This window comes from Bombus flavifrons, chromosome 2 (assembly GCF_040668555.2).
Source record: "Bombus flavifrons isolate JBK064 chromosome 2, iyBomFlav1_principal, whole genome shotgun sequence".
Classification (NCBI taxonomy): domain Eukaryota; kingdom Metazoa; phylum Arthropoda; class Insecta; order Hymenoptera; family Apidae; genus Bombus; species Bombus flavifrons.
Window position 1 is genome coordinate 4,299,964 of NC_138443.1, and position 21,687 is coordinate 4,321,650.

Below are 21,687 nucleotides of genomic sequence, written 5' to 3' on the forward strand. Positions count from 1 at the left end.
ACATATACATATTTTTATTTTATGCATATTTTATACACGCATATATAAAAAAAGAGCTTGATTATTTGATTATTTTTTTTGTCATATCGGGTACGCTTCGTATAATGTATTGCTTTTTATAAATTGAGTTGATTATTTTCCCTAATGCATCGGCTATTTCTCGAATTGTTTTATGTACTTTACTTTATTATTTTTTGGCAATTTTTGAGTTTTTAATAGTAATACCTTTCTTCAACAACAAATTGTTAATTTTTTATCGAATAGAAATGTAATCCTTCCTCTCATAAAATTTATAATGGGAGCATTTACCCTGCGGTCGACGTGTATACTCGTCATTGCTTGATTTTACTTGCGCACTCTATAAGGAACTTTTGAAACTAAACTCCGCAGTTAACAGATTAAAAGAAATTGTGGATTAAATTCCCTATATTTTGCTTGATCATTAATTATATGCAAAGGTGTGTATGATAATTGTAGAAAGTTTTATATAATCTATAATACACGTGTCGTTTGGTTTCTTTTCCAGGCGTTACAAGTGATGTCGAAGGTGATGAAGGAGTGTTGGTATCACAACGCGGCAGCTAGGCTAACCGCGCTTAGGATTAAAAAATCTCTCGCAAACTACGGTGCGATGGAGGACTTGAAGTGAAACGAGGAGAATCAGCAGGTCGTCGAAATGACCGGAATACTAGAAGTGCTCGAAACATACTTGGACATTTACTTGAATTGTAATACTTTTATCGCAATAACACTTTTAAGTGCCGTGTTACTCCGCGAGTGAGCGAGAGAAAGAGAAGGGAGAGAGAGAGGAGAGAGAGAGAGAGAGAGAGAAAGAGAGAGAGGGAGAGAGAGAGGGAGAGAGAGAGCATGGGAAAAAGAGCGAAAAAGGAAGAGATAAGACATTTGGTCGAAAGTGAGAAATTCTAATAGTTGGATCAGAGAGCCTAACGAAAGACTGGTTAAAAAGATATTAAAAAAAGCGAAAAAATCAGACAAAAAAAAGAAATAAATGAAATGAAGGTGACGTTCCTTTGATCGCGTTGACTTGGTCGAGTTGTAACCCTAATTTCAAGTTTCAGATTGTACGTATAAGGTAGCGGAATTATTCTATGTAAAGAAGTCGTAGACGGGCAACTGAAAGGACGTCTTGTTTTAAAAGATAAAGAAAAGAAAAAGTAATAAAGCACGTTAGGGAGCAATGGCTAACAGAAACATGGACAGGGTTGGTGATGAATGTCCAAAATGAGAGAATATCAGGGCGTTCAGTTCCTGACGATCGATCGATCGATTGATTGAAACGGAATAAATAAACATGCGTAAAGTGTTCGGTTAATCGAATATGATATCGTGCCTGATCACATGTCACACACCTCTGCTGTATATTTATTAATAGTAATGATAAGATAATGACGTATATAAATTATTGAGTAATATTAATGAATATTATTGAGTAATATTAATAAATATTAATAAATTTGTATATTAATATATACACATATATGTAATTACGTATATTCGTTGTTGGGCGATCCGATTCGATTAACCGAAGTAATTTGTTCGTCGACTAGTTTGTAATGGCAATCATTTTAGCAAGATGATTAAAAAATTAACTATCGAATTCGATTGACCGATCGACAATGATTCCTGACAGGTGGACCTTCCTCGTCCAGCGTATGGGTTCAGACGACTTCACGAGAAAATAATGGCCTCCGCGTCACAATTTCATATGTTTTCGCTCTTTTCCTTATACATTTTATACATATATAGTTTTCTTCCTTTACTCAAAATTTACACATAGTGTCATATGGATTTATTCGCCTATTTTACCGGTGCGTGCAGAGACTAAGTTTCTTCTTTCTTCTTTTATGGAAGCGTATCCATACACATCATGTTAGAAAAGAAATGCATATCCTTATTTCTCGTTTTTGCGATTAGACAGAGTCGAATATTTGCATCGATTCTGTACATATATACAGGGTAGTTAGCAAGAGCCGAACAATTTATGGTTGTCGAATAGACACGGTCACACAGAAGTATACGTGATTTTGTTTTTGTTTGTAAGAGAAACTATGATCGAGATGAATGCTTAAACAAAAGAAACAAAAATAATAGTATTCTTTATTTAGCATTTTTTACGTGATCTTTTATTCAACAGGAACAAACAATACCTTTTACATATAGGTATCCTTTTCGCAGCGGTAAATTTCCAATTGTTCTCAAAGTTTTTACAACGAATGACATTTTCTACTATTTGGTTTGGTTCGTTAACCGGATATTACACACATACGTACACATATACACACATTCTATACACACATCTGATACGACTACACGTTAGCGTTAGACATACCCAGATGTTTTGCTCAAGACGAAATATTTTTGCGTATTAATCGTGATACGCGAGCTGAAGGCGGTGCGTCATGATACGCGGGACTTTCGAGGCGTGTTTCCTTTGTAACACAGGAAGGCTGAAATTAAAGGGTGCTAAGCTCAAGAATGAATGTTCGTTTACGTATGAAAGGGACAGACTGAGCAACTGCGGAATAGAAGATAGAAAATGGAAGAAGAGACAGACTGCGAACCTACGACTGAAAGGTAGCGAAAAAGAGAGTTTTAAAAGAGAACAAAGAGGGGAAATGAGAGCAAATTGATACAGAAAAAAAGAAAACAAAGAAAAACATTGGAGAAACTATATTTTCGTGAATTTTTTCATGGATCGATGAGAAAGGGAAGCATAGAGAGAGAGAGAGAGAGAGAGAGTGAGAGAGAGAGAGAGAGAGAGAGAGAGAACAATGCTGATGCTTCAATTGCGAACGCGTGTTCTCCTTGAATATTGTTAATTATCGCTCCGACTTTTTCATGAGTGATATTTTATACGTTTCCTTTAGATTCGCGTTTTGAGGAGCAAGGTAAAAAATATTCATGATTGTAACACGCGTTCCTATGTGCCGCGGTTCCCGAAAAGCAATCATGAGAGACGGAGTTGTGCGCGTATTTGTTACATAGTGAAAACGAGCGAGTAATATGGAAATATGCGTATGGTATGTCTCTACGAAGCTAAATTGTGTTTAACGACCACTCGTTGCAGCTCCAAAGACGGTTGATTGAATCGGTAATGTTAAATAAGAAGAAAAAGGGAAAAGATAATTAAGGACGTCAAACTTCCTTCGACGGAGGTACGTGGTTATGTTATCGTATATTATCGTGAAACAGAGCCGACACATTCAGAAAATGGAAGACACAAGAGAGCATAATTGGAACCGGACAGGAATGAACATGAAGTAACAAGAACGATAGGAAATAGTGCGTAAGAGAACACCGAGAAAGAAGGGAAAGGGAAAATCGAGTCATTGTCATCCAATAACCAGCGTAAAAGTCTACAAACTTGCGATTAATTATGGTATAATTAATGGAGGGTCCTTCGATATGCACATAATTGTATTTTTATATTGTTTTTTTTATTAACTGCGTTCCTGAAAGGGAACGTTCAACGGATTTTTCTCTTTTGTTTTTTAAAAGGAACTTTATAAACCATTCGAAACCCAGCTGCTACGACCCTTTTATTACGAAAAAACAAAGAAAAAAGAAACAATCACAATGTCGATGACTCTTTTTTTTTTCTTTGGAAGAAAAGCGACATCGACAGTAAGAATACTGATGTACGATCCAATTAAAATTTGTGTATAAACGATACAAATCTCTTATAAAGGTGGGAACAAGACGTATCTCTAGAATATTTTGTCAATAAACAAATTAATAAAATTCGTTTCTCTTCGACGACCGACGATGAGATTCTTCTTGTAATTCATCGATCGAGCGTTACCGACCGGAGATGCGTTTATTCGTAGCGACATCGTGAACGCTGCGATTCACCAAAAGACTGAACGATTTAATATTGTTCGATTATAGTAAGTAAACTATTTTACATAATCCACGAAAGAGAAGGAAAAGGAGATGATACAATAGCTGTTAACCTCGTGACGTGTTCCGCGCGTGCATCCGGCTCCTGGCTCGCTGTTCGTTTTTTCTTTTTAAATGAACGAATGCTTCTTCGGTGTGGGACCGCATTTTTTCCACCGACGTTCTTCTCGTACACATTCCTATTACGACGTAGGTTAATTTATGATATTATAAATAATAACAATACATACATAGAATTACTGTGGGTCAATGTAGTTCCACCAACAAATTCACTCAGAATTTATTTGTTAAAACGCGTTTGAAAGAATCACCTTGTCGTGGAACTTTATCGACGGTAACGTGTTTTTACAGATGTTTCCATATTACTAGTACAATTTTGTGCCAATAAGAGATGTCGAGTTTTAATTAAAGTGAGTGAGTGAGTGTGTGAGTGAGTGAGTGAGTGAGTGAATGAGTGAGTGAATGAGAAGTGAGTGAGTGAGTGAGTAAGTAAGTGAGTGAGTGAATGAGTGAGTGAGTGAGTGAGTGAAAGTGAGAGTGAATGAGTGAGTGAATGAGTGAGTGAGTGAGTGAGTGAGTGAAAGTGAGAGTGAATGAGTGAGTGAGTGAGAATAAGTAAGAATAAGTGAGAATAATTGAGTGAGTGAGTGAGACCAATAATGGTATAATGTGTACAGATTATTCTCGTACGCGTGTATAACTACGTATTTGCGCGCTCTTACATACGTAGAGACGTTCGTTGGAGGAAAAATATCTTTGATTTAACTTGTTAAAGCCTCACATGTTACCAGTGCTTTTTCTTACTGCCCCATTTTATAAACACGTTTTATAAAAAGTGTTACTCTAGACTTTAGACTGAAAAGATTTTATCAAGAATAGAAGATGAATTATAGGGGGTTCGAAAAAACGTTGTGTTAAATTTCGTAGGGGTATATGATATGTATCGTACTTATCACAGTAAACGTTTAACACCATAGATAAATTAATTATACATGATATATTCTTTTAATTTTGAATAATATTACATATAAATAGGCTAAACTAAAATGCTTCATAACTCTAAACAGAATAATTTTTAAGCTCTTTTTTTTCGAAGTATCTACACAATGTTATCAAGTCACTATAACGACCACTACATATTTTTATTTATAACAGGAAACAAAATCACTTTTAACATTTTGACTGCCACGCCAAAATCACATATTTCGCTCAGGACGCCACGGGAGTATTTTTATTATTCAAAGCGTATAATGGCAAAATAATAATAAATTGATGATGTAAGACAACATTCTTCTCCAATGGACCGTTTATATTATTGGTGGTCACGGGTGACCACCGTGGCGCCTTGGTGACAGTTGATAGCAACATATTATAACAAAGCTTCGTTTATTTCAACAAATCATTCGCATTCGTTATTTTGTCGTAAGCAAAACGTCCAGAATATATTGCTGAAACGTGTAGAAGTTATTAGTAAACAGTATTTGCTCATTCTATATACGGGGTTGTTGGTAACTGGTGGTACAAGTGGAAAGGGGGTGATTCTACGCGAAAAAGAAGTCGAAAATATAGAATAAAAATTTTTCGTTTGAGGCTTTGTTTTCGAGAAAATCGACTTTGAATTTTCGCTCGGTACGCGTGCACTTTATCGCGTCTCGTTATAACGGATCTCACTGTAGATCGTTGTCTCGATGGAAAAATTTAAAAGAAAGAAAAAAAATTTTATTCTATATTTTCGACTTCTTTTTTCGCGTAGAATCACCGCCTTTCCGCTTGTACCACCAGTTACCAACCACCCTGTGTAAGAGTAAGGTATGTTCACACTTCACTAACTTTAATTATATGATTATAAAGCAGAATTTACGATTATTTTCTAAGGTGTGTTTATAATAATATTCGTAGATTTCCCCTCAAAGATATGGATGCAAACACAGTGCACCGTTAGATACAAGATTTGTTCTCATTTTTTTTTTATTGATGTTCTAATAAAAATGTTTAATTGTTCAATGGGGCACTTTTTATTTCAAAATATCTTCTATTTATCGGTTATATTCAGAATGCCCTAACTATCAATTTTCATTCAATTTTTACAAGTGTCAGAAGTTCAAGCGCTCCGGTTACCAATGACCACCGTGGCGTCATAGGAGAAACCGTGGCTATATGTGACCAACGTGCCAGTCAAAGTGTTAAGCACGTTTTTATTCGAAGAATTTTTTAAAAGTTACCTGCCACTATATAAGCGTCGTTGATCTTTGTTGTTTATAGCAAGCTGTTTCAAAAACCCCATATATTTGCGCGATTATTATCGAGTCGAATCTCCAATTTAGATTCTAATTAAAGAGTAAGAATAATAGTATCGATCCTGTGTCCATTCCGTCGTGTTCAGACTCAATCAGGAACTTTTGTCGAGCACTCCTGTTATAGATATGATCTCCATATCTCCCGCCGTTACATTTTCTAAGCAATTTTCGTGGTCGATGACGTTTCAAGAGTCGAGGATAAAAGGACATCGTCGCCTGGGTCTCGAAATAGCGAACAGTCTGATTCATATCCGACGAAATGCCAAACTGCCAAATAGTATATTTTACACCCTAACTCTCCCAACCCTCCCCCTGTAACGCTCTTCTTTGCTCCCTTACCGCTTAATAAGCGCTCCCCAACTCCCTACTCCTCGATTTGTACAAAACGAGAAGGTGAAAGAGAGAGAGAGAGAGAGTGAGTGAGAGAGAGAGAGAGAGGAAGGAAAGTGTAATAAATAGTAAAAGATAAAAAAAAAGAAGAAAGCGCAAAGTGTGCAAAATGTAGAGTGTAAACCTGTATCGTGTTAGAATGTGAGAAACCTGTACCTTCGAGGCGATGCTAGAAATGTCTAGCACCGTCCGCTTTTAGTTTAAAGCCGTGTTCCATCTTTTTCAGTTCGTCAGTTGCGTGCAGTTTAGCAACGATGCATATACATCGGAGATTACTGTCGGAAAGATTTTTAAAGAAAAAGAAAAAAATTTTTTAATTTTTCGTTGCGTCGCGTCGTTTCAATTGAACGTTGGACGTTGACGTGTTGATCGAAATATTAATTCCTTGAAATTGTTATAAAATTGCCTTGAGAGTGTTTTAAAAATAATCTTTTTAATTTTTATAAAATGATTGTTGGATTTTTTTGACGATAACGTTTGTCTACGTTGATTATAGATATTTTATTATTTAACGATTTTAATAATGATTTATTTTTATTACTTTTATTTTACAAGTTTATTTTTATTACTTTGAAACTTGTTTTTTATAGCCTAGAGTTATATGAATATCCTATTATAATATACACGTGTACAATTCTATACATTAGTCAACACGTCAACGAGTATTTTATAGTGTTATTGTAATTTTTAAGTGTTAATCAACGTGGATGTTGGAACGTCGCTGCGATTCTACTCTTAGCTTTTACAATTGCGTTGTGTTATCACATTTTGCGTCAATCAACTACATACCAAATTAACGTTGATTAACGTTCGCATTATATTTGCAATTCAATCTTTTCGCGAGAGAGAAAGAGAGAGGGAGGAATTGGCATATGTTGGCGTGTGTTGAAAACACACGTGTGTAGATTTATTCCTGCATCCTTTGCTTTACGTTACCACTCATTTGTTTTTTATTAACGATACGACCTTTTGTTTTCTTAGTGGTAGTAAATTCGTTCCACCCCATATTTTTTATTTCTATTTTCATACGAGTTTTAACACGAGTTTTAACACCACGAAACAAATCGTTTTTTTTTTCTTTTTTGAGATTCTTTTATTATTTTCTGTGAGGGTACAACTTTTCTTAACACTAAACCTACCGACATTTTGTGTATACCTATTCCTACCGTGTGTGGTAAAAATGACCGGTGATTAAAGAAGTAATAGTTTTTATGATTTGACTTAGATAGTGGTTAATTTATAACTAAATGTATATAAAATGATGAACTTTCATAAAATTTCGTCCAAATTTACTTTTGTTTAATTCAATTATAGACTTAAATAGAATTACACTTTTATTTATATAGAGATATATCTTATTCAACTTTGCTGCATTTTTTACAAATTATCTTATTATCAAATGTACATTTGCCGCATAAATATTTCCCGCATCTTAAACAAATTTTCGTAATTTTGTAACCTTTACAATCTTCTACTTGACAAGTTTTTTGTAGTAATGAATTTGAACTTGTTGATAGTTTTATTGCATGGTCTTTTCCAAAAGTGATGTACGCACCAGGTATAACAATTTTGTGAATTCTCTATAAAATGGCCCCATACTGTAGATACCATTGCAAATTTATTGGTTCGTAAACGTTGGCTTCTTTCGTTCTTATCAAATCGTGTAAACCTCATAATGTCAGCAAAGTCATTCCTGCTCAATGTTTTTGAAAAAAATGCAGGTCTCCAAATTTTATTCCACAAATATGAGACATCTAAATTTTTTGCCTGATATGCACCGCGAGCATATAGCAGAGCAATAAATGCATCTAGTTTTGTTGCATCTAGCTCCCTCTTAGTCCCCAATACTCTAAATGCTTCTTCTTCTGTACATTTTATTATATCCCTTATACGGTATCCCTTATACGGTAATCAATAATAAGATAAAATGCCGTTTTTACTTGTCCTTTCATTATATGCCGTTTAGCATATTCCTAAAAATATTATGAACTGATTTCCTGCCAGGTTTGGGACTTGCATTTATTTCTTTTCAAACTGTTCCATCGGACCCAGTTTCACTCTCTGCTGTCAATGATAATTTCTTTCCTTTTTGCCCTTACGTAAACGCTTATTTATAATATTCAACTCTGATTTGAATGTAAATAGCTTTTCATGTGTTTTCATGTCGTTTTTAGTTGCTGAAATTTCTTGTTCATCGCACACTAAACAGTCTTCTTCTATGTCCGTTATTTTTTTTTTATAATTTTTTTTTTGAAAAATCTTGATATTTCTAGGGTAAATATTTATCACAGAATAATACCATGTACGGAATACAAAGTTATTGTCAAATTTTATATGTTTTACTTTTCCTTTAATAACAACTTTACACGAAACGCTTTGAGATGCTTCCTGTCTGAGTTTTAGAGATAACAAGTTTAGATGTCGACTAATTGACTAGCAAACCGAGATGTATTCTAGTCGAAAAGACGATAGCAAGTAAAAATATGATCTGTGACGGCGATATTTATACGAAAATATTGATGAGTATTGACCGTTCTCCACCGTCGGTTACTCGAGGGTGGAGTTGGGAAAGCTTTTCCCGTGTTTTATAACAATGAGCAGTAACCCTAAGATACTTCTCGACTTTTAAAATGTTTGTAACAATGGACTGTAAAAAAATGCTAATTTTTGTGGCGGTTCCTTAGGATTATTATGGGCCTGAGTTGATATGTTTTGACAGCTGGTGTCTATCTTGATCGAGGGATAGATTGTTTTATGACAAGATTGCGGGTGCAACAGCTGTTATTATTTGTTATTTCTGATTTTGTTTGTCATCTGACCTTGAGATAGCCTTTTATTTGTACTGATTGCATTTATTTTAAGAATAACTAACATATTTTGTCGGGTGGTCAAAATGACCGCTTACGATAGGCAAGGCAGAGTACAAATTTTTCTCGTCAAATAAAATAGCAAACTAAAATTAAATACCGAAAAATATATTGTATGCATGTTTTAGGAAAAGTCAGAAATTATGAAGCGATATGATAAAGCTTAAATATGGTTAAATTTGTGTAGAAGTCGCATAGCGGTCAATTTGACTGCGCCAGTAGGTTTAGTGTTAATCACGCGAAAATTCGATGCTGTATTTCGAGATTCGTATTATACGTTTGTATCCTCGCTTCATAGATTATATTTCCCTTTCTATTGTTTCATGTGTGTGCGTGAAAATTTGTCTTTCTTTATTTCAGCAGATAGTCAAATTTCTTTTTTTGCTTGTTGCGAAAGGACGAAAATGCGTAAGACACGTAACTATAATCTTGTTTTCTTGGTTTAATCTTGTTGTTTTATTAAAAAGACGAAGAAATTAAAAAAATATCTGTATCTACCATTATTAGGATTAATTGTAATAATTATTATTTTATTATAACTTCATTATTACCGTAGCGGCGATCTTTCTGTTTACCGTCTTTCTTTTCCCAATGTATTATATCCTGTACATAACGGTGTAAATGTTAATCAACGACTTACATACGATAGGGTGAGCACTTGTAACTTTCATAATGACGAAAGGGTGGATTGGTGGATGGTGTACTTTCTTTTGTTTTTCTAGTTTCACGTAACGTATGTTTGTAACAGACATGTTTTATTCCAATCTGATTCGTACGATTGCGATTAGAAAGTATAAACGTGTCGCTAAATTAAAAAGCAACTTAATTATATCGACTGGACAATTGAGTTCTTTTTTCTAGAGTGTAACAAAATCGTCGATCGTAGAAGTTGGATAAGAACGACTAGGTTGAAATAGATATACGACTAGATAAAAAAGATTGTATATAAAAGATTATTTATTATTTTACGATGCTTATATTTATTCTAATTCTGTTAACCGACTTGTTCGAATTTCTTTTATAGCTGATATCCTTAACTTTCGAGATAATTTAATGTTTCAAAATATTATTGACAAAATCCGTTTTTATTCTAGGTGATGAAGTATATATTTTATGTATAATAGTGCTCCTTAAATTTTTCAATGAATTTAGGATTGATTTTAATATCAATAATAAAAAGCATTTTCCTAAATTATGGTTTGAAAGTAATAGCTTAAACTTCTCTATATTCTTGGTTTTTAAGACCTTTAAATTTCCTGTTTCAAAAATTAAAAATTTTAACATTTATGTTAAAAAATCTACTACAGCAAAATTTTAATTCTATCGATTTAATAATTCATATATTTATATCATTTTGTTGAGTATAACACATTAATCAGATAATTTATAATTACACTTTTATAGTCATAGTACTATTATCAAACTTATAAAACGTACAGAATTAGTGGAATTAAAGGTACTAGGTTATTTCTTCCTTACTTCAACCAAAAGGTGATCTTCGATCAGCGACACGTTTATCCTATATCCTGTAAGTAAATCATATCGATGAGCAAAATTTTGTTCCATAACAACAAAAAATGAATAAAGAAATACGTAAAAAAGCATTGTATAAAATGGATGAAACAAACACATTCGTTCAATGATTGATCACCTACTGTTACTGTATGATGCGTGTCGAACGATGTGGGTGAATCTTAATACTGCTAATAGATATATGTACCTAATGTTATTAATTATTAATTAACGATTGATTTGTAATTATAACGGGGCCACGGAATTCTTGAGGCTCGTCGAGCGCGAGTCCGTTTGACAGCCTTTTCACGCGATTGTCTTTTTTTACGATCTCGCGAATCAACATAACATTTTTTAACAAAAAGGAAAACAAAAAAGGAAAAAAAGGAGAAGATAATTGAAATGAATTAATCATCGAAACATAGTTTGATACGTGATGTATCTATTCGAAGCCGTGGACGCGACTCTCGCGAAATACTCGAAGCCTCTTGCGTTGCGTGTCCACGCAGCCCCTACTAATAAACGCCATAGTGATCTGACAATGAAAAATAATTGGTTGGAATAAATTAAATTTACATTGATAATCATCTTAAAATCAGTCCTTGCCAGGCGTTTCCGATTTCTTTCATGAGTCAACGACCCTTCCACTGTATTCCTTACTAGATTCCACTTCCTGTCTTAATTTTTATTCCATTTTATTTCATTTTTTATTCTTACTATACGGTGAATTATTTTTCAAATTGGATTTAGAATAAACCCGATATTTTTCTACAGAAACGGCAATATGAAGGACATAAAGAATATGTGTAATATATGTCGGATTTACATTAGAATTAGGGTTAGGGGCGTGAAACGAATCTTCATTTGGATTACACATTGTCGTTATGCAATAGGAAAGACATTGACTAGTGCAAATGCGATTATTATAGAATCGGACAAGTAACCGTGGTAATTAGATACCCGAAAGACTAATGACAATGATCCTAGGTTCAATAACGAATCCGCGGTCAACGGGATGATAGATGTACGGGCTCACAAAATCTAAGTCGGACCCTTTGTTAATAAAACGCGTAATACTCACTGGTTGTAAGGGGTTACTATTTTCGTCGATGAGATCGCAAGAAAGAATGAATTTCCGTCCCGATGATGCCACAGAGGAAAACTACGATGGGGTGTGTCTAAGGACACGAGATCATCGGATTCGTCGAGGATAGCCTTTGTTCAGAAAGTAAGGGAAATTGACGTTGCTGTTAATTGGTCAATTTCCATGTTGGTGGTTAGAAAAGGATGCTAGCCGTCTTTGAGGGAAAGTTGCTAGGGGGAAGCGTCGTTCGTTGAAAAAATAGATCTGCCCTATCTTCCCGTAATTAGGACAAAGACTGTTTGTCTGTTCGAAGGATTTTGGATAACTAAATCTTAATATTTATAACGGCCCTCAGGCTAGCTGAACGTACACTGTTGAAATGCGTCAGCGTCTGGTAAACATCATACCCGAAGAATAGGGTCTGCGTGTGACGAGCCACGGGACAGAAACCGTTGGAATGTTTACTGTCGCGTGCCGCTACAAATATTTCTTTTAAGGAGAGCTATAGAATTACTCCATACCTTTGTTAGACAAAGCGTTCAACCCGTGACCGCGGCTACGTTCGGCGACTGCTTGTCACCTCGAGCCCAAGCTCATTATCACAAATCTCGAACAAATACAATCGGATCGAAAGACGACAATTGTTTAATTACGCCTATGATAGAATCTAAATTACGGTGTTAAGGGATTTTCCCGAAGTTCCAAAGGGAAGGCTCCGATGTCCTTTCATCTCCGACATATATATTACTTTAAATATTTTAATATTCAAATATTTCTTATATATCTCTGCATATTTGTAGTACAGAACGTTAAAAGGCATTATCTCCTTATATGTGACAGTATGTGCTGTAAATAAAAATGTAATGCACAAAGAACGAAATACACTACACTGATCATTTTTATTACATATTTAACTGGGATACATCCAATTTTCATTTAAGTTCATGTAGTTGACAATAGCACAGTGAAATAACTCATTGCGGTTTGAATAATCTGAAAGTATAAACATAAATATAATAATTAATAATTTTGCGATTATTTAAAATGTGCCGTAGCAAGAAGATTTTACCGAGAGAAATGTTTCCATTGACATGACCGAAAGTTTGAAAGCTGTTATTTTGTTAAATATCATAGTCCTTGTGAGTAAAAACATATATAAATTATGACACCTTTTAGGAAATATATACCACACTACCTCGCATCTAAATGAATCAGTCTTGAGTTAACCTTTTGGAATATGAATGGTGAAAAAAATATCAAAAAAATATGAAATATTCTTACGCCGCGGTGTATACTTCTTCACTGTGATTTAATAGCGTTTGCCCTGGGAAGCAAAGGATGAATATGTGTATAGCTTGTGCCAATGCAAGTGCTCCAAATCGCATCGCATTCCTTGTATTGCCTAAATTCAAGATTGTCTAGAAATAGTGAAGTATTTATGTATTCGAATTGAGAAATTATCTTCTAGTTTAGTTTGTATATCCAAATACCTACTTCAACTCCACCAATACTAAGACTGACGACGTTGCAAAACATCTGAGCTAATATGGATTTAGTGAAAAATGATTCAACGAGGTTTGAGTATCTACGAAAAATATAATATTCAATAGTCTCTTACTCGAAAGAAATGAACACTGTGACTATATATTAACACAACAAAATTACCAACCTTATTGCATTTTGATGTCTTCTTATGCAAAGCAATAATTTTTTAAAAATTTTCTTCTGTTCGTCTGGTGATAATTCGACGTCTTTATACTTTTCGAGTAAGTCATAATCCTTTAAGTTTATTAAGCTACTTGTATCGATAATGTGAATAGTTTTCAATTCATAACTGGAAAATATTGTTTTCGGAATCAAATTTTGCGAAATTATTAAATTAATGAAGACGAACTTTACCTGACTATTGCAAACAAAGCATTGGCATGGTGGACGTATAGCAAGTACGTGCTATCGCAAGATGCGATTACATGAGGAACTATAAACATTGATATGTACAAAGGTATAAATAGGTAATAGAAATATTCTTGTATGTCTATGCCATAATCGATTTCGATTGGTAAGCTTCTCTCTTCAGAATGATTGATGAGTTCATTTATCAATGATACTGTTGGTATCAGTACAAAAGCTGTGATTGTTATATAAATGTACGCTAGAATGGAAATGCTCTTAAAGAACGATGAAAGAATTTCTCTCATTTGGAAATCTAATGCACTTACAGACATAATAAAGTATAATTTTGCTTCCTTGTCTGGCATAATATTGAAGAATCATATTTTCTGGACGATTCATGTAGTAGTTATGATCATTTTTAATGAATAAGAGTATATCTTTGAACTGTAATAAGAAAAAGAAGAAAGATTGTTCGATAAAAATAAGAAGAAAGGAGTTTGTTCTAAATTACAAGAATTTTGCAGAAATATCTTTGAAAGTTCCTTCGTGCTTTCATCATTACGTGTAAATGTTAATGGCAGCGTGGAGCAAGTTCTTCTTTAGCTTGAGAAAATTATTCTTTATTATGCAATAAAATCTCAACTGAATTAATTAATCGTATTCAACTTTAAATATTTGTAGACTAAACGAGATAAAGAACCGTCCGTACCTTTCCCGTATTAAAAATCAGGTTGAAATAAGATGCCACTTGAAGAAGGATCGTTACCATCGGTGGTATGCATTCGATGATGGAATCCACACTGATACTCCATACATTAACTAATCCTCTAACCTGGAAAAGATATATAAGATATAAAATTACAAAAATAATTAAATGAAGGCATGTTTAAGACATTGATGCTTGAAAAAAGTAAGAAATTCTATTCCATGCCAAATTGTCATATTTTCTATAAAAGTTTAAACTATTTATTGATATATAAATAATTTACTAAACGCATGAAACTATCCTCTTGATCTGTTATTAATCAATCATATGAGATTCAGACATTGATCATTTTAACTGGTTAAGCAATCACAAGCAGATTCGGGAGTTCTGCCTGACTAGCCGAGCTCGACAGACCTGAAAAACTGTGCTTCAGTGAAAGTGCGACAGGCAGTGAATTTAGTTGAACTGAAAGACAACAAACACTGGCAAATGTTAAAGCTACAAAATGCAACAGCAAATACCACCACTCAAAATAACGAACAAAGGTGAAATATATTATATAAATAAAGCTACAAAAGAAATGGAAACGATTTAAAATCAAGAAGAAAACAGCTACGATGACGAACTATTATATCAAGATGGACACTAGAATACAGCAACAGCGCACAAGAAGCATAAAATATTACCAGGCCCAAGCGCCATGAAAACTTTACATACAGAAAAGCAACAATGGCACCCACTTTAAAATTCATTCGGTTCACTAATAGAAGAAATAGATACGGACCCAAAAGAAAAGATCACAACTCATATCGTTAAACCACCACCAATCTACATAGATGCCCAAATAATAGATCCACTAATCGAATTATTGAACAACACTGCTGGAAAAGAAAACTATAATATGAAGCAATTAAAACTAGAACAAGTAAAAGAACAAACAAATCTCCAGAAATCTTCAGAAAAGTGACGCAAGTGTTAAAGAAGAAAAACGCTGGGTATCGTACATACCAGTTCAAAACAGAAAAAAGCTACAAAATAGTGATTAGAGGACTACATCCAAGGACAAACACAAAAAATATGTGCGAAGAATTAGCAAAAATGGGACACTAAGCAAGAACAATAAATAATATAACCAGATACGATACGAAACAGTCATTGCTACTGTTTCTAATAGAACTTGAACCCAAAGCTAACAACAAAGAAATCTTTGACATTAAAAAAATCCTAAACACAATAATAACAATTGAGCCACCTTGTTATAAGGACATATACATACGGTGCCAACGATACGGACACACAAAAAACTACTGCAACAGAAACCCGGCGTGTGTCAAATGTGCAGAAAACCACCTAACAGAAAACTGCCCATACACAGGAAAGATAAATGAAGTAAAATGCTATAACTGTAATAGAAACCACCAAGCAAGCTATAAAGGCTGCGAAGCTAGAAAACAACTACAACGAAAACCGTTTCCATCGCTTCGAAGCAGAACATACGATAAATATCCCTCGCAACAAGGAATTGCAGAACCAGAGCCAACACCAAATGTACAAAATGTACCGAACAACAACCATAGAAACATCGACACCTTTGGTAGCCGAAATCATGCAGAAGTAACTAACCAAACACCAACCTTAAACAACCAAAACCAAAACAACAACAGTAACGACGCTACAGAAATCAAGGAACTGCTCAAGCAGTCCAACCAAACAACAGGCAAACAAAAATAATTCCAACAGACATCCTTGACAAAATCAGAGAAAAAACGAAAGCGAAAGCAAAATGGCAACAACATAGAACACGTGAAAACAAAAAACATATAAACAAATTCGCAAAGGAAATAAAAATTAAAATAAAAGATAATAATTATAACAAATTCCCAAAATTCATAGAGACACTCTCTGCGCACGAGAATGCCAATTGCTCTCTATGGAAAACCACGTACAAAATAAAGAACCCAATAAAACTAAGCCAATAAAAGTAAGTCCAAAAGCAACGAAGAGCAAGCTGCAGAATTCCCCAACCACCTTTGTAACACATTCACTCCATATAATATTGACGAAAATGCGCAAAATGCTAGTACCCCAACTAACAAGCACTACACCATACCTAATACCATACCAGCACAAGAAATTAGAATAATAATCGGGAAAACAAAAAACAATAAAACACCAGGAATCGACCTAATCAATGGTAAAATTTTGAAAAATAATCCCCCAAAAGCAATACGTTGCAATTTTAAGAATCCAATACTTTTCTTATCTATGGAAGCTAGCACAGATCATTATGTTACCTAGGCCGGGCAAAGACTCACACCAAACTGCATCTTACAGATCAATATCACTACTTCCTGCGTTTTTCAAGATACTAGAGAAAATAACATACGACCGCATAAAATCAACACTAGAGAAGGAAAAATTAATACCAGATCACCAATTTGGATTCAGAAACAAACACTCCACGATAGAGCAAATGCACAGATTCGTCAACGAAATTTTAATAGCAATTACAAAAGAAACAGTACTGTACATCCCTCTTCATGAACATTAAGAAAGCATTTGATAAAGTGAATCATGAAAGCCTCTTACAAATAATCAAAAAACACTTCCCGGAACGAATCCACCACTCACTCAAATCATACCTAAGCAACAGAACCTTTGTAGTAAAAATAAAGGATGTATATTCTCAAGTAAGAGACATCAAGGGAGGGGTTCCGCAAGGAAGCGTCTTAGGACCAATACTATACACACTATACACGGCCAACATACCAACAACTATCAATAGCAAAATACTGACATTCGCGGACGACACAGCTGTACTAGTCAGGCACACTAATCCAGAAACAGCAGCAACGGTCAAAGAAGAAATCGGCAAGTACGCAGAAAAATGCAAGGAAAGAACGTCAACACATCTAAACCAGTTGGCTGCTGAAGCGAGGAAAACTCTCATAGAAAAAAGACTAAAAAGTAAACACTCCACTGACCTCACTAAAGAAATAAAATAGTCAAATTCGAAGATGGTATCCCGCTGGGGATAGTCATGCACATATTATTTAGCAATTAAGCTAGAAAAATGTACCGAATGTTCAGCTGGACAAATTGTAAAGTACAAATTATACAATAAAAAAAAAAAAAAGAAACAAGCAGATTCGTTTTGTGACCACTCATTCAGACACTACTATATTTCAAGAAAAGTATTTGCCTTTATATATATTCTTGTAATTTTTATGGTTTATCAGTTCATTGAACTCAAACAATTCAGAAATCATCTGTAGATTGAAATAATATTTCATTCCCTTTACCCCGTAATTTCTAGCATTAACTGGATTTCATCTTTTAACAGAGTATTTTATATTAGTAAAACACTTAAAATTTATCAAAATTGTAAAGAAAGATATGTTGACCTTTTATCAGATGTAGACAATAATATCGATAATAATAGTACAGTGGCAATGAATTGCCAGATAGTGGGAATGATATCGTACAATGAAGCAATTTATAAATGTACTGAAAAGATCGATAGTTAGTGACTTCGATAATGATAAACTTTCTTCCAATGAAAGTGAATAGTCAGAAAATGATTGTAATTTTTATGTATATGAAATAAATTAAGATTATATAATAAAGTTTCGATAATGATGACGGATTTAATGCATTTTGTTCAAAAAGTATATCGGAATTGTACTGAGATATAGACTATTGTATTACAATAGACTGAATCAAAAGTACAGGCACCAAGTAGAAATCGATAGAAAAAATACGGTCGTCAAAGTGTTCACATTGCGTGTTGTACACCAAATGCATCACTCGAAGGCTAGAGGTACAGACTGAGACTCTAACAAAAACAGACCTTACTCTAAAATGAAAATCATTCTAAAGTGGAGAATCATTTTCTTATAGCCGGCTTTTAGCAGCACGTTTGATAACGATCGATTGAACGAATTGATGAAAACGAAGAAAGAATAAGTAAGCGATAGATGTCTAATTAGCTATCATTTCACAGATGAATTTATCATTAAAGGAATAGAACCTTGACGAATACATTTTAAAGAACGTGAAAATCTCATCTCTTGGATATAATGAATGTGGAAAGACGGATTGTTGAAATAGTTCGAATTATTAACTAACTCGGTAATGATTTAATAAGCCAATCTTCAATCGATTTCCTTCTTGAGTTTTTATTAACTCATGTTCGTCTCTTTCCTGCGATTATGAGTCGAAATAGTGAAAGAAACGCGATAACCGACATGGATTTCTTTGAGCAACCTGCCTTCCGATTGAACAAACGTCTTCTGTCCACCATTGGGGTATGGCCATTTCAGAGAACTCTAGCGAAATTGTCGAGGCAAGGCTTCGTTTTGTTTTTGAATATTACTCTCTTCATAGCTGAGGTAATTCTATAAAAAACGAATTATTTTTTTACAACTATATATAAATAGATTGATGCTACTATAATAAAAGTCTGTAATGACACTACACTCGAATAAACAGGATGAAATCGTAAAAAAGACAGATATTTAGTGATAATAATACGCAATATATTATGGTCGATTGTATTGCAGTTTTGTCGACTATTCAAAAAATTCTATATAATATGTTCCATGCCAAAGTATCATAAATCGTAACTATCTAATTATAAATTTGTATTGTATGCTACTGATAGTAGACATTCATTGTTTATGCAACATAATATTTAGTGTTAAATTGACCAAGTGTATAAATATTCTTAGTACTTTGTAACAGGATTTATTTCTTTACTTTGTGGCTGCAAAAAACACAGCCTGTTACGGCAACTCGAAGATGGTATCCCACTGGGGGTAGGCATTTACATGTTATTTAGCAATTTAGCTAGAAGAATTTATCGAATGTCCAGCTGGACAAATTGTAAAGTACAAATTAAATAATTAAAAAGAAAAATGTTACGGCAAGAATACAATATTTTTTTTTATTTAGTTGTTTACATTCACAATTTGTCCAGTTTGGACATTTGGTAGAATTTCTTAGTTGTTAGATTATCATGTGGGTGGCTACCCCCAGTGGGATACCATCTTCGTGTTTGTTAGGTTGTGTCCTTTGTGAGGTCTGCTGGGTCTTTTCAGTCTTCTATCCATGTTTGAGGTGTTGATCGTTTCCACAGCTAGCCGCTTGGGGTGTGTTCCTATTCTTTCTTTATATTTTCCTGCGTGTCTTCTAATTTCCTCTTTGACCGTTGGTATTCCCAGGTCCTTCCGTATATCCTCGTTTCTAACGTACCATGGGGCTTTACTATTGTTCTAAGAATTTTAGCTTGTACTGTCTCTATTTTGTTTACATGGCTCATTGCTGCTGTTCTCCATAGTGGTATTCCGTACGTCCAGATTGGTTTTATGATCGTTTTGTAAGTTTTTCATTTATTTTCTATGTTTAATTTGGATTTTCGTCTTGTTAGCCAATGCAGTTGTCTTCTTGTTGTCTGTATTTTGTCTATTATTGATTTAATATGTTGTTTCCATTTGAGTTGTGTTTCTAGGTGGAGTCCTAGGTATTTGACTTTCCTTATTTGCGGTATGTGCGTGCTGTCCAGTAGGATGTTTGATGGTGTCTGTTTTCGCAGTGTGAATGTAATATGGTTGCATTTATCGGGGTTTGCTTTTATTTGTTTATCTTGCAGCCACTTTTCTATTTTTGTGATATGTCCTTGTAGTAATTTGATTGCTGTTTCTGGGTTAGTGTGCCTGACTAGTACAGCTGTGTCGTCCGCGAATGTCAGTATTTTGCTATTGGTAGTTGTTGGTATGTTGGCCGTGTATATAGTGTGTATAGTATTGGTCCTAAGACGCTTCCTTGCGGAACCCCTCCCTTGATGTCTCTTACTTGAGAATATACATCCTTTATTTTTACTACAAAGGTTCTGTTGCTTAGGTATGATTTGAGTGAGTGGTGGATTCGTTCCGGGAAGTGTTTTTTGATTATTTGTAAGAGGCTTTCATGATTCACTTTATCAAATGCTTCCTCAATGTTCATGAAGAGGGATGTACAGTCCTGTTTCTTTTGTATTGCTATTAAAATTTCGTTGACGAATCTGTGCATTTGCTCTATAGTGGAGTGTTTGTTTCTGAATCCAAATTGGTGATCTGGTATTAATTTTTCCTTCTCTATTGTTGATTTTATGCGGTCGTATATTATTTTCTCTAGTATTTTAGAAAACACAGGAACTAGTGATATTGGTCTGTAAGATGTAGTTTGGTGTGGGTCTTTGCCTGGTTTAGGTAACATTATGATCTGTGCCAGTTTCCATAGCTTAGGAAAGTATTGAATTATTAGTATTGCATTGAATATTATTGTAATTAGTCTTATCGCTTTTGGCGGAAGGTTTTTCAAGATTTTATCATTGATTAGGTCGATTCCTGGTGCTTTATTATTTTTTGTTTTCTCGATTATGTTTCTAATTTCTTGTGCTGTTGTTTAGGTATGGTGCAGTGTTTGTCAGTTGATGTACTAGTGGTTAGCGCATCCTCGTCCGTATGACCATTGTGGTTGCTGTTATTGATATTATGTGGTGTAAATGTGTTGCATAGGTGGTTGGAAAATTCTTCAGCTTGCTCTTCGTTGCTTCTTGCCCATGTGTTATCTGCTTTTCTGATTGCTGGGACCAGTTTTATTGTCTTCTTTATTTTTTTCGTGGCCTACCGTAGGGAGTAGTTGTAGTTCTCGTGTGCAGATAGTGACTCTATGAACTTTGTGAACTCGTTGTTGTTGTGTTCTTTTATTTTCTTTTTTATTTCCTTTGCTAGTTTGTTTAGGTATTCTTTGTTTTCTTTTGTTCTATGTTTTTGCTATTTTTTCTCTATCTTTTTTCTCTAATTTTTTCGAGGATGTCTGGCGGAATTATTTTTGTTTGTCTATTGGTTGATTCAGGTATAGTGGTTGCCCATGCTGCTTCTTCAATAATTTCTGTAAATGTTGTTACTGCTTGTTCGATGTGTTCGGGTGTTTTCAATGGGATGTTGCAGATGATTTTGCTCTCGATTATTTCTT

The 21,687-nt window shown here is 34.3% G+C and overlaps 1 protein-coding gene and 2 long non-coding RNA genes across 10 annotated transcripts in view; 1 reads left to right on the forward strand and 2 right to left on the reverse strand.

The window, feature by feature from the left end:
* The window catches only part of babo (TGF-beta receptor type-1 babo), a 68,128-nt gene extending 64,351 nt beyond the window's left edge, over positions 1–3,777 (forward strand). For all 8 annotated transcript variants that reach the window (XM_069130895.1, XM_069130916.1, XM_069130865.1 and 5 more), the window contains one exon: positions 527–3,777. In XM_069130895.1, the coding sequence (XP_068986996.1) occupies positions 527–649 (123 nt within the window). In that variant the 3' untranslated portion in view covers positions 650–3,777. The remainder of the gene's footprint in view (positions 1–526) is intronic.
* A 9,168-nt stretch (positions 3,778–12,945) lies between these two features.
* LOC138189882 (uncharacterized) lies at positions 12,946–13,653 on the reverse strand. The gene is made up of 3 exons (XR_011176144.1): positions 13,566–13,653; positions 13,353–13,489; positions 12,946–13,273 (listed from the first exon to the last, which is right to left on the reverse strand). It is a non-coding gene; the product is annotated as an uncharacterized LOC138189882 (long non-coding RNA).
* A 135-nt stretch (positions 13,654–13,788) lies between these two features.
* Positions 13,789–14,790, reverse strand: LOC138189883 (uncharacterized). The gene is made up of 3 exons (XR_011176145.1): positions 14,674–14,790; positions 14,291–14,408; positions 13,789–14,223 (listed from the first exon to the last, which is right to left on the reverse strand). It is a non-coding gene; the product is annotated as an uncharacterized LOC138189883 (long non-coding RNA).
* Positions 14,791–21,687: the final 6,897 nt, after the last annotated feature.